The following is a 14,378-nucleotide window of genomic DNA, read 5'->3' as shown; positions in this document are numbered from 1 at the left end:
GCTTGGCATTCAGGCCAAAGATTTCAATCTTGGTTTCATCAGACCAGAGAATCTTGTTTCTCATGGTCTTAGAGTCTTTAGGTGCCTTTTGGCAAACTCCAAGCGGGCTGTAATGTGCCTTTTTACTGAGTGGCTTCCATCTGGCCACTCTACCATAAAGGCCTTATTGGTGGTGCTCTGGAGCTCTGTCAGAGTGACCACCGGGTTCTTGGCCACCTCCCTGACCAAGGCCCTTCTCCCCCGTTTGCTCAGTTTGGCTGGGCGGCCAGCTCTAGGAAGAGTCTTGGTTGTTCCAAACCTTTTCCATTTAATAATGTTTGAGGCCACTGTGTTCTTTGGGACCTTCAATTCTTCAGCAATGTTATGGTACCCTTCCCCAGATCTGTGCCTCGACACAATCCTGTCTCTAAGCTCTACGGACAAGTCCTTCGACCTCGTGGCTTGGTTTTTGCTCTGACATGCACTGTCAATTGTGGAAGCTTATATAGACAGGTGTGTGCCTTTTCAAATCATGTCCAATCAATTGAATTTACCACGGGGTGGACTCCAATCAAGTTGTAGAAACATCTCAGAGATGATCAATGGAAACAGGCAACTGAGCTCCATTTCAAGTCTCATAGCAAAGGGTCTGAATAAGGTATTTCAGTTATATTCTTTGCAAAAATATCTTAAAACCTGTTTCACTTTGTCATTACGGGGTATTGTGTGTAGATTGCTGTGGATTTTTTTTTTTAACTATAGCCCATAAAATTGTCAGAGACTCCAGTCACCCAGGACATAGACTATCTTCTCTGCTAATGCACGGCAAGCTGTACCCGCGCGTACAGTATATCCAAAAGGACCAAAAGGCTCCTTAACAGCTTCTAACCCCAAGCCATAAGACTGCTGAACAATTAATCAAATGGCCACCGGACTATTACATATATCTGCAGACTGTAGATATACTGTTCAGTACTATAGTATTATAGCAGTATTATATCTTACCAGACAGACTGTAGATATACTGTACTATAGTATTATAGCAGTACTATATCTTACTAGATATACTGTAGATATATTATATTATAGAATTATAGCAGTATTAAATCTTACCAGACATACTGTACTATAGTATTATAGCAGTAGTATATCTTACTAGATATACTGTAGATATATTATAGTATTATAGCAGTATTATATCTTACTAGATATACTGTAGATATATTATAGTATTATAGCAGTAGTATATCTTACTAGATATACTGTAGATATATTATAGTATTATAGCAGTATTATATCTTACTAGATATACTGTAGATATATTATAGTATTATAGCAGTAGTATATCTTACTAGATATACTATAGATATATTATAGAATTATAGCAGTATCATATCTTACCAGGCCCTTCTGTTTCTCCTGTTCTCCACAGCGCATCACCTCAGGGAAGTCCACCAGGGTGTCAGCCAGGTAGTGGCCCTTGGCCTTCTCATGGGCGTCATGGTATTTAACCTGAAATGTTTTAGTTTCAAAGAAAGAAAAAAATGTCATCATCGATAGCAGAGAGCAAAGATCTTTGTTGATAAAGCAAGTATACATAGCACAGCACAGTGGACAAACAATCTCTGCTATATTTACATGTTTTGCGTTTGCTTCTGTTGCCACAGGAACATATGCAACCACTAGCAGTTACTAATTGATATGATCAAACTGACACACATTTAACACATGTTAAGAAATCCAATATATTACCAACTATTCTGACTAGATTTAATAGTACTAAAGTCACATGTCAGTTGCTCTTTAATTATTATGTATATTTAATAGTAATAATCATTATATTCTTTAATCATATTTGTATTGTTGGTTGTCAAGAGACTATAAATTAGACTCACATCGCTGACAATCTCCCTGTTCTTCTTGGCTCCGACTACAGGGATGTAATGGGCGTCCAGCTGGTAACCAGTGGCTTTGCTTTCATCCCAGGGCAGTTTGTAGTATTTCTACAAATGACCACAAAACAATTCACAATGTAAACATCGTTTCAGACATGTATTTATTTTGTATTACATAGAAATAATAAAATGTATTAATTATTATCTACATTATTAAAATGATATTTTGTATATAAAATTAGACATTTATGCAGATAGGTGTTTCTGTGAAGACGAAGTCCTATGGATGTAGAGTACTTTACCTCACTGATGACCTTGGCGACCTCTCTGCTATGGGCCAGCTGGGGTGTGTCCTCTGACCCGATGTACATGCCCTTCTCTGCATTGAAGGTCTCCTTGTACTTCAGCTTTACAACAGAGGGACATATAGGCACAGGTCATGATCAGTTTGAAGGATCTCGCTTAACACAATGTCCTCACATGTTTCTCTGAGGTATGGGTCAAAGGCTATCTGAAGGAGGTACTCTATCCTACCAGGGTTGCTTTCAAATAACACTTTGAAACAGTGGAAATGTACATCCAAAAATGTATTTGGCCCCTTTTTTGTTATTTGTAAACTCAGGTTCACTTTATCTAATATTATGTTTTGGTTGAAGATCAAAAATATACAAAAATAGAGAAATTCAGAAAGGTGTCAAATACTTTTTCATGGCCTGTAGTTGTTTTACTTTTGGTAAACTTAGCTAAGATAAAATCCAAAGTAGTAAATGAATTCATTCACATCACTGAGGTTAAAAGCATTGATGGTGGCCAGGATATGCTCAGGACGATCCACGATGTGTGTGTATTTGGCAAAGTTGTCTTTGGCATCCTTCTTGTAAAGCCTCTGCAAAAAGACATTAGAGAGAGAGAAAGACATGGTAAGAATTCCCTGAAGGGTAGCACACACATACAGTACTAATGACAGAGATGTGAGGAGCAGAATGTGCCCAATGAAACCTAGAACCACACCAACAGCTTGGATACAGATAAAGGAACCTACCTCGTTCATGATCTTCTGGGCATTCCTGACTTTGACGTGATCGACACATTCGGCAGCAACCCAACCACATCCACGGAGCCATTCCAAATCGGCCTTGTAGACAACCTGCATACAGACAGAGGAGAGAGTCAGACAAACAATAATTTTACCTAGAGGTATAAAAGGGGTGTGGGGGAGAGAGAGAGGGGGAAGAGAGGGGGAGATAGAGAAGGGGAGAGAGAGAGAGAGAGAGAGAGAGAGAGAGAGAGAGAGAGAGAGAGAGAGAGAGAGAGAGAGAGAGAGAGAGAGAGAGAGAGAGAGAGAGAGAGAAAGAGAGAGAGAGAGATATGGGGGGAGAGAGAGAGATAGAGATATACACAGTACAAAACATTAGGAACATCTTCCTAATATTCAGTTGCACCCCCTTTTGCCCTCAGAACAGCGTCAATTCATCGAGGGAAATGGGCTCTACAAGGTGTTGAAGCGTTCAACAGGGATGCTGGCCCATGTTGACTCCAATGCTTCCCACAGGCGTGTCCAAATGGCTGGATGACCTTTGTGTGGTGGACCATTCTTGATACACATGGGAAAATGTTGCGTGTGAAAAACCCAGCAGCATTGCAGTTCTTGACACACTCAAACCAGTGCTCCTGGCACCTACTACCATACCCCGTTCAAACCAGTGCTCCTGGCACCTACTACGATACCCTGTTCAAACCAGTGCTCCTGGCACCTACTACGATACCCCGTTCAAACCAGTGCTCCTGGCACCTACTACGATACCCTGTTCAAACCAGTGCTCCTGGCACCTACTACGATACCCCGTTCAAACCAGTGCTCCTGGCACCTACTACGATACCCCATTCAAACCAGTGCTCCTGGCACCTACTATGATACCCCGTTCAAACCAGTGCTCCTGGCACCTACTACGATACCCCGTTCAAACCAGTGCTCCTGGCACCTACTACGATACCCCGTTCAAACCAGTGCTCCTGGCACATACTACGATACCCCGTTCAAACGCACTTTAATATTTTGTCATGCCCATTTACCCTCTGAATGGCATACATACACAATCCATGTCCCAATTGTCTGACGGCTTAAAAATGAATATTTAACCTCCCCTTCATCTACACTGATTGAAGTGGATTTAACAAGTGACCTCAACAAGGGATCAGATTCAACTGGTCAGTCTATGTCATGGAAAGAGCAGGTGTTCCTAATGTTTTGTACACTCAGTGTATATGTATCCTGGAAGCCCTAAAGCATAACGGACATACTGTAATTGTTAAGTTGTGTCAGGTAGGCCTATCTATCTACTCACGTCACTCTGAAGGTCGTAGGCTTTGCGGGCCTGTGTGACATCAGTGGAGTCTGGCAGACAGGTCCAGTTATGTAGACGGGTCCTGTAGTGGTCGTCATTGACCTGGAACTGGCATTTTTTTGCCAGCTCAAAGGACAGCATGTCCACTGGCAGATGGAACTTGGTCTTGGACTGGTGGAAGTCCTTCTTGTACAGAGCATCACTGGCAATCTTGGCTGAGTTAATAGCCAGCACGAGCAGAGGGTCATCCTCGACACAGCGGGCACCAATGTGGTGGCCAGCCTGCTTGCGATATTCTGTCTTGTATTTGTGCTGTGAAAGAGACACGTAAAGTATCAAAGTGTGCCTTACTGAGTTGCAATTGAATTGACTGTTTATTTATACATACAGAGACTGCAATACAGATCTTAGCATTTAGAAGGAAAACGGCACTGAGAGAATGGATATGTTGAGTCACTTACACACTCCACAGGATATTAAGAACATTATGTCGTCAATGTTATCTTTATTGGGAGTGAACGGACAATACTGTTCCATTAAATTTAGATGAGATAAGTATCAATGACAACCTGTTTAAATAAAGGAAAACACTGTGATACTCACGTCACTCTGGACTTTATTATTGTGGATGCACTGCTTGATGGGAACAGCATCTCCGGGCATGAAGAAGCCGGTAGCTTTGACCTTATCCCAGTCCTTGGTGTATAGTTTCTGTGAACAGGAAGATAGATAGGAACAGAGATTACAGAGTGTAAAGGTCATATTTTGTGACTACACTACATGTATTAGGAGCATTTTCTTCTGTTTTTCTTTCTTATTTATTTCAAAATGCAAAGTGGAATTCCCCTCTACCTTCATTATTCAGACTGGCAAAGGCACTTTGAGCATTTCAAATGTCTGAGAACTCTGATGTAAAGAAAGAAAAGGTATCTTACCGGATGGAGATTCTTGGCCACCTCTCTTGCTGTTGCCAATCCTGGGGTGTCTGTGACTGTGTACTTAGTCTTCTCTGTGTGCCACAGTGCACGGTAATTAGCCTGCACGAAACAAACAACACAAAAGCAATTGATTAGTATTGTACTAATGACTACTGTTCTTGTTGCTTCAACAGCCCAATGTTTTTTTCCTTCATTGTAATACCTATTATGCACAAAATGTGAGAAGTCCCAAAAACATTGTGATTCTTTCATGTGTTATAACATGTCAAAATTCGTCCCATGTCCCGACCCACCTCATTGAGGATCTCTGCAGCGTTCTTGGCGCAAACCATGTCTATTCTGTCCACAGGAGCTGTGAACTTCTGCTGATCCAACTTGACACGGTAGCCTCTCTGCAAGACAACATAAACAATGTCTACATCAACAACAACAGTCAAACCAAAATCAACCATCGATACATGTCATTAAATGTTAACCTGTTTCAGTCCACAAATAAAATAAATCAGGCACATGACACACTTGCTTGCAGGCATTATTACTATATACTATCATATTATATATATGGAGAACATGTCTGTCAACGATTCTTAGACACATCATCATTCCTATCCTTAAGTTCATAATATAATAATATATATAATTATTATGACATATATTATATGTTTTAAATGACTTACGTCAGCCAGGACCGCTTGGGCGTGTTTCACTTTCAACACCTCCACAGACTCGTGGGGGTTCCAACCACATCCCCTGAGCCACTCCAGATCAGCCTTGTACACCGCCTGGGAGAAGACAACAGGGTGTTTGTATTGGCATAGGGGTCAATGTGTCACTAAACACTGATAGCCTTTCCCAAATATGAATGAACAGAGGGTTAAAATCAACAAAGATATATGGGGTGAGGATGTCCCTGAAATACTTTGAGGTGACCACAGCATATACAACATATTATCATAAGCAACTAATTACAATTTCATACAGGGATAAAAAAAAGGGATGTGAAGTATTTATTGTAGAGCAGCACAGCTCCCGAAGTGACTCTTTACACTGTATGCAATAATTTCCTTTGTGTTGTCTTAGGAATGCTGCATTATCTCTCCAACCCCCATTCTGTCTCACATCCCTAGAATATACCTTGTAATGATCGTTAATGCTTTTTTAACTTAAGTGCATGCCTTGTATAATGTATCGTTCATTTGACAAAGTAATTAAAAACACATTTAGAATTCCATTCTCAGACCTTTCTTGATTGCCCATTATTGTAACTCAACTATAGTCTCCTGCTTATTGCTAAATCATCATTATGGGGTCAGATATTCAGTTTAATAGACTTTGATTATATTAGTTGAAGTCTTATTATGGGTTGCATGTGAGGTGTATACAATATGCATTTATATAAAATATTACCCCACTACAGGATCCCTATTAACAGTTGTAAAAGCAGAAGCTACTCTTCCTTGAGTCCAAATATGGTAAAACTCACATCGCTCTGCAGATCATAGGTTTTCCTGGCCTGGACGACATCAGTGGAGTCTGGCAGACAGGTCCAGTTGTGCAGGTGAGTTCTGTAGTTGAAGTCGTTGACCTGGACCTGGCATTTCTTGGCCAGTTCAATGGTCAGCATGTCCACTGGGAGGTGGAACTTGGTCTTGGACTTGTTGAAGTCCTTCTTGTACAGAGCATCACTGGCAATCTTGGCTGAGTTCATAGCCAACATGATCAGAGGGTCTTCCTCGACACAGCGGGCTCCAATGTGGTGGCCAACCTGCTTGCGGTAGCCCTCGTGGTATTTGTACTGAGGGAAAAAAAGGAGGATCAGAGAGTTAATTCCACTGACTCCATTGAATCAAGTGACCTAAATGAAATGGACGCAGACTTCAGTCATTTTCTCTTACGTCGCTGATGATGTCTCTAGATTTTCTGGCCTTCAGCACAGCGATGGCGTCCTCCTTGATGTGGTATCCCTTAGCCTTGTCGGCATCCCAATCCTTAGTGTATAGTTTCTGTGAAATGGAAAGATCATTGAGTTGGTAAGTCAAATAATAATATCTGGGCATACTGTTATGTGATTATAAACAAAACATGTCTATAGGTTTCTTTATTTGTGTATCTGAATTAATGTCATTATATTGTTGTTGACTGAATCTGTTCACTGCACATACTATAAATAAGACAAAGGACACATCCAAAGTATGTGCCTTGGCAGTGTGCAAAGCGTTCAGTGAAGCAGACTTACATTGCTGATGGCGATAGCATTAGCCTTGGACAGCACCAGAGAAGGAAGGTCATTGTTCAGGTGGATATTGGTCTTCTCAGTATCCCAAACCTCTCTATATTTCCTCTGTGAAAAGCAACAAACACACACAATCAAAGAGTTAATGATAAATCCAACCACTGTTATCGCAGACTAGATCTATATTTCACAAAATGTCTATCTCTGCAGTTACCAGAAATGCTTTTTTTTTACAACGAGACCAAGATAACAGGTTACGGTTACTGTTTGGTTACTTCAATAGAAGGACACTTCAATGGCTAAAAGCTAAGTACTCACATCACTGAGGATCTCAGCGTTCTGCTTCGACAGGACAACCTCTGGAGAGTCAACAACACTGGTGAACTTGATAGAGCTGGGGGGCTGGCGGTACAGCCTTTCGTTGAGGATAGTTTGGCCATTTTTAGCCTTAATGACATCCACAGAACCCTGGGGCAACCAGCCGCACCCTCTGAGCCACTCCAGATCAGACCTGTACACCGCCTGGAAGGAAGGAACCATGGTTCAGGTAAAGTAATTACTCCTTGTGGGATAGTAGTCCAATAGTTGTTTGAACTTCAATGGTTGGTAGGTAGAGTAAGGAGCCAGTGATAGCCAAAACGGATTGGACCATGATTCTCTGTGTACTTACGTCACTATGCAGAGAGTAGACCTTCCTGGCGCGGACAACATCAGTGTTGTCTGGCATGCAGGTCCAGTTGTGCAGTTTAGTTCTGTAGGTGAATTCTTGGATCTGGAACTGGCTTTTCTTGGCCAAGTCGACGGACATCATGTCAAGTGGAATGCTGAACTTGGTCTTGGTGAGGTGGAAGTCCTTCTTGTAGTTAATATCACTGGAGATCCTGGCTGCATTGGCGGCCAGCACAAGCAGAGGGTCATCCTCAACGCACAGGGCTCCAATATGGTGGCCACACTGATTGCGGAAGCCGGCCTTGTACTTGTACTGAAAAAAGAGAGGACTAGCTAAGTATTGTGTTGTTTTATATGATGGCTGCCAATGCTCATTCAGAGGAGATGGATATACAAACTTACATCACTGATGATCTCTCTGCTCTTCTTGGCATGTTGGACAGCAATGGCATCCTTATCCAGGTGATATCCCTGTCCGATCATCTCGTCAAATCCCTCACGGTAGAGTTTCTGAAATAACACCATTATATATTTAGTGCCCTCATTCGAAGGTACTGTAATTAATTTCTTAAAAATATGATGTGAAAAAAATTGAAGCGGTTGAGAGAGTCAAATCATGTAGAGACATAGCTATAGAGAAACAGATACAACTCCATCAACTTGAGTAAATGGAAACAGCTTGAAGGCGTGCAAAGTAAGAAAGACCTACATTGCTCATGGTGATCGCGTTGGCCTTGGCCAGCACAAGTTCTGGAAGCTCATTGCCGACGTGGATTTGGACCTTATCGGCCTCCCACTGTTGAACGTACTGGTGCTGAAACACAAGAAAACAACGGCAATGTTATAAGAAAATAATGTATCTCACTATTTTTAATAGTAGTCTCTGCATCCTGTGAATCTGAATGTACAGTATGTATACCTGAGTTCAATCTCCCTCCACTCTAGAAAGAAAGAGGCACATTACCTTGTCCATTATCTGGGCATTGGCCGTAGCCAAAGCATAAGGCATATCGTCGGTTGTGGCGGTAAATTTGAAATTGCTAGGGTGCTCGCGATATTTCCTCTCGCTCAGGATCTCGGCGGCCTTCTTGGCTTTCTCAACGTCGATCGAGCCAATAGGGACCCAGCCAGTGCCTTTGAGCCATTCCATATCAGCCCTGTACACAGCCTGGTTTTATATGGGAGCAGCAGAGGGAAAACAATTTGGTAAGAAAGTACATTTCGCAGGTATAATGTTTGTCTTGTCCTGAAATGATAGGTGAGGCCCACCCTCATAACCTTAATGAGTGTTCATATTCTACTTACGTCACTATGCAAAGCGTAGACCTTCCTGGCCTGGACGACATCACTGGAGTCTGGCAGACAGGTCCAGTTGTGCAGGTGAGTTCTGTAGTTGAAATCATTGACCTGCATCTGGCATTTCTTGGCCAATTCAATGGTCAGCATGTCCACTGGTAGGTGGAACTTGGTCTTGGACTGGTGGAAGTCCTTCTTGTACAGAGCATCACTGGCAATCTTGGCTGAGTTCATAGCCAGCATGATCAAAGGGTCTTCCTCGACACAGCGGGCGCCAATGTGGTGGCCCACCTGCTCGCTGTAGCCAGCCTTGTACTTGACCTAAATGGAAGCAAAAATGTATATACACTTGTACTTTAAGTCAACATCACATACATGATGATAATATATTTGCATCAACTCTTGACATTTTTCAAATAATGTGAAAAAAAGATGGAAAATATCCAGCACTCACATCACTTATGATCTCTCTACCATGCTTGGCAGCTTTGATGGCGATGCAATCGCTTTTCAGGTTATAGCCCTTCCTGTACAACTCCTCTAATTCAGCTTTGTAGAGTTTCTGAAAAGGTATATAGGGACACAGCTTAGAAACAGAGCCAACACATTATTAAGAATCACTAGAACTTTACTAGAGCTTCAGCGGAAGTCTTAGGTTACACAACATTTATTGAATGTGTAGTAATGTATGTAGTGAAGGAAGCAAGAGGGAGCTTACGTTGCTATTGTTGATCGCATTGGCCTTGGCCAGCACAAGTTCTGGAAGCTCATTGCCGACGTGGATTTTGATCTTATCAACATCCCATTGTGCAACATAGTTGCCCTGAAATAGGAGAAAAAACATGATTATGTTATAAGAAAATATGATTAAGGTAATATTACATGGGATTTTAACTGCGCATTTGTCAGACCCAAGGACCTTGAAAATAGCTACCAGAAATGCAAGATTGACCATCTAAACCACTGATCTGAGTGAAAGACATTGTTACAAAATAATCTATGTATTGAACATTTCACCAACCTTGTTTATGATCTCAGCATTGGCCTTGGCCAGCACCATAGACATGGAGTGCATGTCGGTGGTGTATTTAAGAGAATCTGGTTTCTGCTTGTAGAGGCGATCGCTCAGAATCTCTGCAGCTTTCTTAGCTTTCAACACATCCAGAGAGCCAATGGGGACCCAGCCAGTACCTCTAATGAACTCCATGTCAGCACGGTAGACAGCCTTGGATGTGGAGAGCATCAATCAACCAACCAACCAACCAACCAACCAACCAAATACACTTACTGTAGACATTTTTAAAAAACGTGGAAGTGGGTCATGGAAAAGAAATAAAGCATTTGATATAGTATATTGAGAAGGAGCTTACTTCACTGTGCAGATCGTAGACTTTCCTTGCATGGACGACATCAGTGGAGTCTGGCAGACAGGTCCAGTTGTGCAGGTGAGTTCTGTAGTTGAAGTCGTTGACTTGAATCTGGTTCTTCTTGCACAACTCAAAGGCCATCATGTCCAATGGGAGATGGAACTTGGTCTTGGACTGGTGGAAGTCCTTCTTGTACAGAGCATCACTGGCAATCTTGGCTGAGTTAATAGCCAGCATGAGCAGAGGGTCTTCCTCGACACAGCGGGCTCCAATGTGGTGGCCAACCTGCTTGCTGTAGCCAGCCTTGTACTTGTACTGAAATAGATCAGAAGAGAATTTGACCACAGTCAGACAAGGATGAACTGATTGAACATCCTTTCCTTATAAATCAAAGACATTTCAGGAATCTTCATGCCTGATTTATTCACTTTTCAGGAACTGATTCAGGAACTGATTCAGGAATTCAATTCAGAAATCGTCATTCGTATAAGACTTTAGGACTATAATAATTGGGAAAATGTACTAGAAATGACATTTACACCACTGATAATTTAGCTTGAGGCTTTGGAAAAAAAATGCTATGAATAAAGGGGGACAAAAATACAGTACTCACATCACTGATAATCTCTCTACCGTGCTTGGCAGCCTTGACAGAGAGAGCATCCACAGGAAGGTAATAACCCTTCTTGATGGTTTCATCAAATCCTTGTTTGTACAGTTTCTGTAAAAAAAGGAGAAGGAACAAGCATTTAAAAAACTGAGTCGCAAAACATTGAAGGTTGAGAGATATATAGAGATATAAAGATATAGATGTATAGAGATAAAGATATACTATATAGAGATATAGATTTCTATACAGAGATATAAATGGCTACGTCCCTTCCGTCTTCAAGAGAGCGAGAGTTGCACCCCTTCTGAAAAAACCTACACTCGATCCCTCCGATGTCAACAACTACAGACCAGTATCCCTTCTTTCTTTTCTCTCCAAAACTCTTGAGCGTGCCGTCCTTGGCCAGCTCTACCGCTATCTCTCTCAGAATGACCTTCTTGATCCAAATCAGTCAGGTTTCAAGACTAGTCATTCAACTGAGACTGCTCTTTCTGCATCACGGAGGCGCTCCGCACTGCTAAAGCTAACTCTCTCTCCTCTGCTCTCATCCTTCTAGACCTATCGGCTGCCTTCGATACTGTGAACCATCAGATCCTCCTCTCCACCCTCTCTCGCTTTCAGTTGGGCATCTCCGGCGACAGCCCACGCTGTGGATTGCATCAATCACCTGACAGGTCCTCCTACCAGGTGGCGTACGAGAATCTTTTCAAAACGCGCTCTCACCACTGGTGTCCCCCAGGGCTCTGTTCTAGGCCCTTTATTCTCGCTATACACCAAGTCACTTGGCTCTGTCATAACCTCACATGGTCTCTCCTATCATTGCTATGGACGACACACAATTAATCTTCTCCTTTCCCCCTTCTGAGGTGACCAGGTGGCGAATCGCATCTCTGCATGTCTGGCAGACATATCAGTGTGGATGACGGATCACCACCTCATGCTGAACCTCGGCAAGACGGAGCTCCTCTTCCTCCCGGGGAAGGACTGCCCGTTCCATGATCTCGCCATCACGGTTGACAACTCCATTGTGTCCTCCTCCCAGAGCGCTAAGAACCTTGGCGTGATCCTGGACAACACCCTGTCGTTCTCAACTAACATCAAGGCGGTGGCCCGTTCCTGTAGGTTCATGCTCTACAACATCCGCAGAGTAGACCCTGCCTCACACAGGAAGCGGCGCAGGTCCTAATCCAGGCACTTGTCATCTCCCGTCTGGATTACTGCAACTCGCTGTTGGCTGGGCTCCCTGCCTGTGCCATTAAAAATCCCTACAACTCATTCCAGAACGCTTCAGCCCGTCTGGTGTTCAACCTTCCCAAGTTCTCTCACGAACCCCGATTCCGCTCTCTCCACTGGCTTCCAGTTGAAATCGCATCCGCTACAAGACCATGGTGCTTGCCTACGGATGTGGGGGAAATGTTCACCTCATTTACACCAGGCTCTGATCAGGCCCTACTTTGGAAACAAGGGCACTATCATCCACCTCTGGCCTGCTCGCCTCCCTACCACTGAGGAAGTACAGTTCCCGCTCAGCCCAGTCAAAACTGTTCGCTGCTCTGGCCCCCAATGGTGGAACAAACTCCCTCACGACGCCAAGAAAAGCGGAGTCAAACACCACCTTCCGGAAACACCTGATACCCCACCTCTTTAAGGAATACCTAGGATAGGATAAGTAATCCTTCTCACCCCCCCCCCCCCTAAAAGATTTAGATGCACTATTGTAAAGTGGCTGTTCCACTGGATGTCATAAGGTGAATGCACCAATTTGTAAGTCGCTCTGGATAAGAACGTCTGCTAAATGACTTAAATGTAAATGTAAATGTAATATAGATATACTATATAGAGATAAAGTTATAAAGTTATAGAGATATAGATATATAGAGATGTAGATATACTGTATAGATAAATAGAAATAAAGAGATAGAAATATAGATTTACAGAGATACAGATATATAGAGATATAGCTATAAAGAGATATAGACATATAGAGATAGAGATATAAATATACAAAGACAGAGATATACAGATCGAGATACAGTTGAAGTCGGAAGTTTACATACACCTTAGCCAAATACATTTAAACTCAGTTTTTCACAATTCCTGACATTTAATCAGAGTAAAAATTCCCTGTTTTAGGTCAGTGAGGATTACCACTTTATTTTAAGAATGTGTAATGTCAGAATAATAGTATAGAGAATTATTCCCTTGGCTGAGAATTATTATTTATTTCTCATCACATTCCCAGTGGGTCAGACGTTTACATACACTCAATTAGTATTTGGTAGCATTGCCTTTAAATTGTTTAACTTGAGTCAAACATTTCGGGTAGCCTTCCACAAGCTTCCCACAATAAGTTGGGTGAATTTTGGCCCATTCCTCCTGACAGAGCTGGTGTACCTGAGTCAGGTTTGTAGACCTCCTTGCTCGCACAAGCTTTTTCAGTTCTGCCAACAAATTTTCTATGGGATTGAGGTCAGGGCTTTGTGATGGCCACTCCAATACCTTGACCCTGTTGTCCTTAAGCCATTTTGCCATAACTTTGGAATTATGCTTGGGGTCATTGTCCATTTGGAAGACCCATTTGTGACCAAGCTTTAACTTCCTGACTGATGTACTGGGATGTTGCTTCAATATATCCACATAATTTTCCTCCCTCATGATGCCATCTATTTTGTGAAGTGGACCAGTCCCTCCTGCAGCAAAGCACCCCCACAACATGATGTTGCCACCCCCGTGCTTCAAAGTTGGGATGGTGTTCCTCGGCTTGAAAGCCTCCCCCTTTTTCCTCCAAACATAACGATGGTCATTATGGCCAAACAGTTCTATTTTTGTTTCATCAGACCAGAGGACATTTCTCCAAAAAGTACGATCTTTGTCCCCATGTGCAGCTGCAAACCGTTGTCTGGCTTTCTTTATGGCGGTTTTTGAGCAGTGGCTTCTTCCTTGCTGAGCGGCCTTTTAGGTTATGTCGAAATAGGACTCGTTTTACTGTGGATATAGATACTTTTGTACCTGTTTCCTCCAGCATCTTCTTAAGGTCCTTTGCTGT

At 42.5% G+C, this 14,378-nt stretch overlaps 1 protein-coding gene across 47 annotated transcripts in view; it reads right to left on the bottom strand.

Moving 5' to 3' along the window:
* The window catches only part of LOC118386423 (nebulin-like), a 97,446-nt gene that overhangs the window by 40,537 nt on the left and 42,531 nt on the right, over nt 1-14,378 (bottom strand). For 46 of the 47 annotated variants that reach the window (XR_008139928.1, XM_052522736.1, XM_052522740.1 and 43 more), the window contains 24 exons: nt 11,336-11,443; nt 10,726-11,037; nt 10,377-10,580; nt 10,074-10,178; nt 9,810-9,917; nt 9,365-9,676; nt 9,024-9,227; nt 8,769-8,873; nt 8,462-8,569; nt 8,061-8,372; nt 7,709-7,912; nt 7,394-7,498; nt 7,053-7,160; nt 6,641-6,952; nt 5,835-5,939; nt 5,451-5,549; nt 5,155-5,256; nt 4,823-4,930; nt 4,220-4,531; nt 2,917-3,021; nt 2,656-2,760; nt 2,177-2,281; nt 1,875-1,982; nt 1,381-1,491 (listed from right to left, as the gene is read on the bottom strand). Coding sequence is in view for 46 of the 47 variants with exons in the window: in XM_052522736.1 (XP_052378696.1) it covers nt 1,381-1,491; nt 1,875-1,982; nt 2,177-2,281; nt 2,656-2,760; nt 2,917-3,021; nt 4,220-4,531; nt 4,823-4,930; nt 5,155-5,256; nt 5,451-5,549; nt 5,835-5,939; nt 6,641-6,952; nt 7,053-7,160; nt 7,394-7,498; nt 7,709-7,912; nt 8,061-8,372; nt 8,462-8,569; nt 8,769-8,873; nt 9,024-9,227; nt 9,365-9,676; nt 9,810-9,917; nt 10,074-10,178; nt 10,377-10,580; nt 10,726-11,037; nt 11,336-11,443 (3,867 nt within the window). In the remaining variant the exon portion in view is untranslated. The remainder of the gene's footprint in view (nt 1-1,380; nt 1,492-1,874; nt 1,983-2,176; nt 2,282-2,655; nt 2,761-2,916; nt 3,022-4,219; nt 4,532-4,822; nt 4,931-5,154; nt 5,257-5,450; nt 5,550-5,834; nt 5,940-6,640; nt 6,953-7,052; nt 7,161-7,393; nt 7,499-7,708; nt 7,913-8,060; nt 8,373-8,461; nt 8,570-8,768; nt 8,874-9,023; nt 9,228-9,364; nt 9,677-9,809; nt 9,918-10,073; nt 10,179-10,376; nt 10,581-10,725; nt 11,038-11,335; nt 11,444-14,378) is intronic. The other variant, XM_052522763.1, reaches the window with a different exon arrangement.

Source organism: Oncorhynchus keta, chromosome 7, assembly GCF_023373465.1.
Source record: "Oncorhynchus keta strain PuntledgeMale-10-30-2019 chromosome 7, Oket_V2, whole genome shotgun sequence".
Taxonomy (NCBI): domain Eukaryota; kingdom Metazoa; phylum Chordata; class Actinopteri; order Salmoniformes; family Salmonidae; genus Oncorhynchus; species Oncorhynchus keta.
This window is presented reverse-complemented; position numbering and strand designations above follow the sequence as displayed.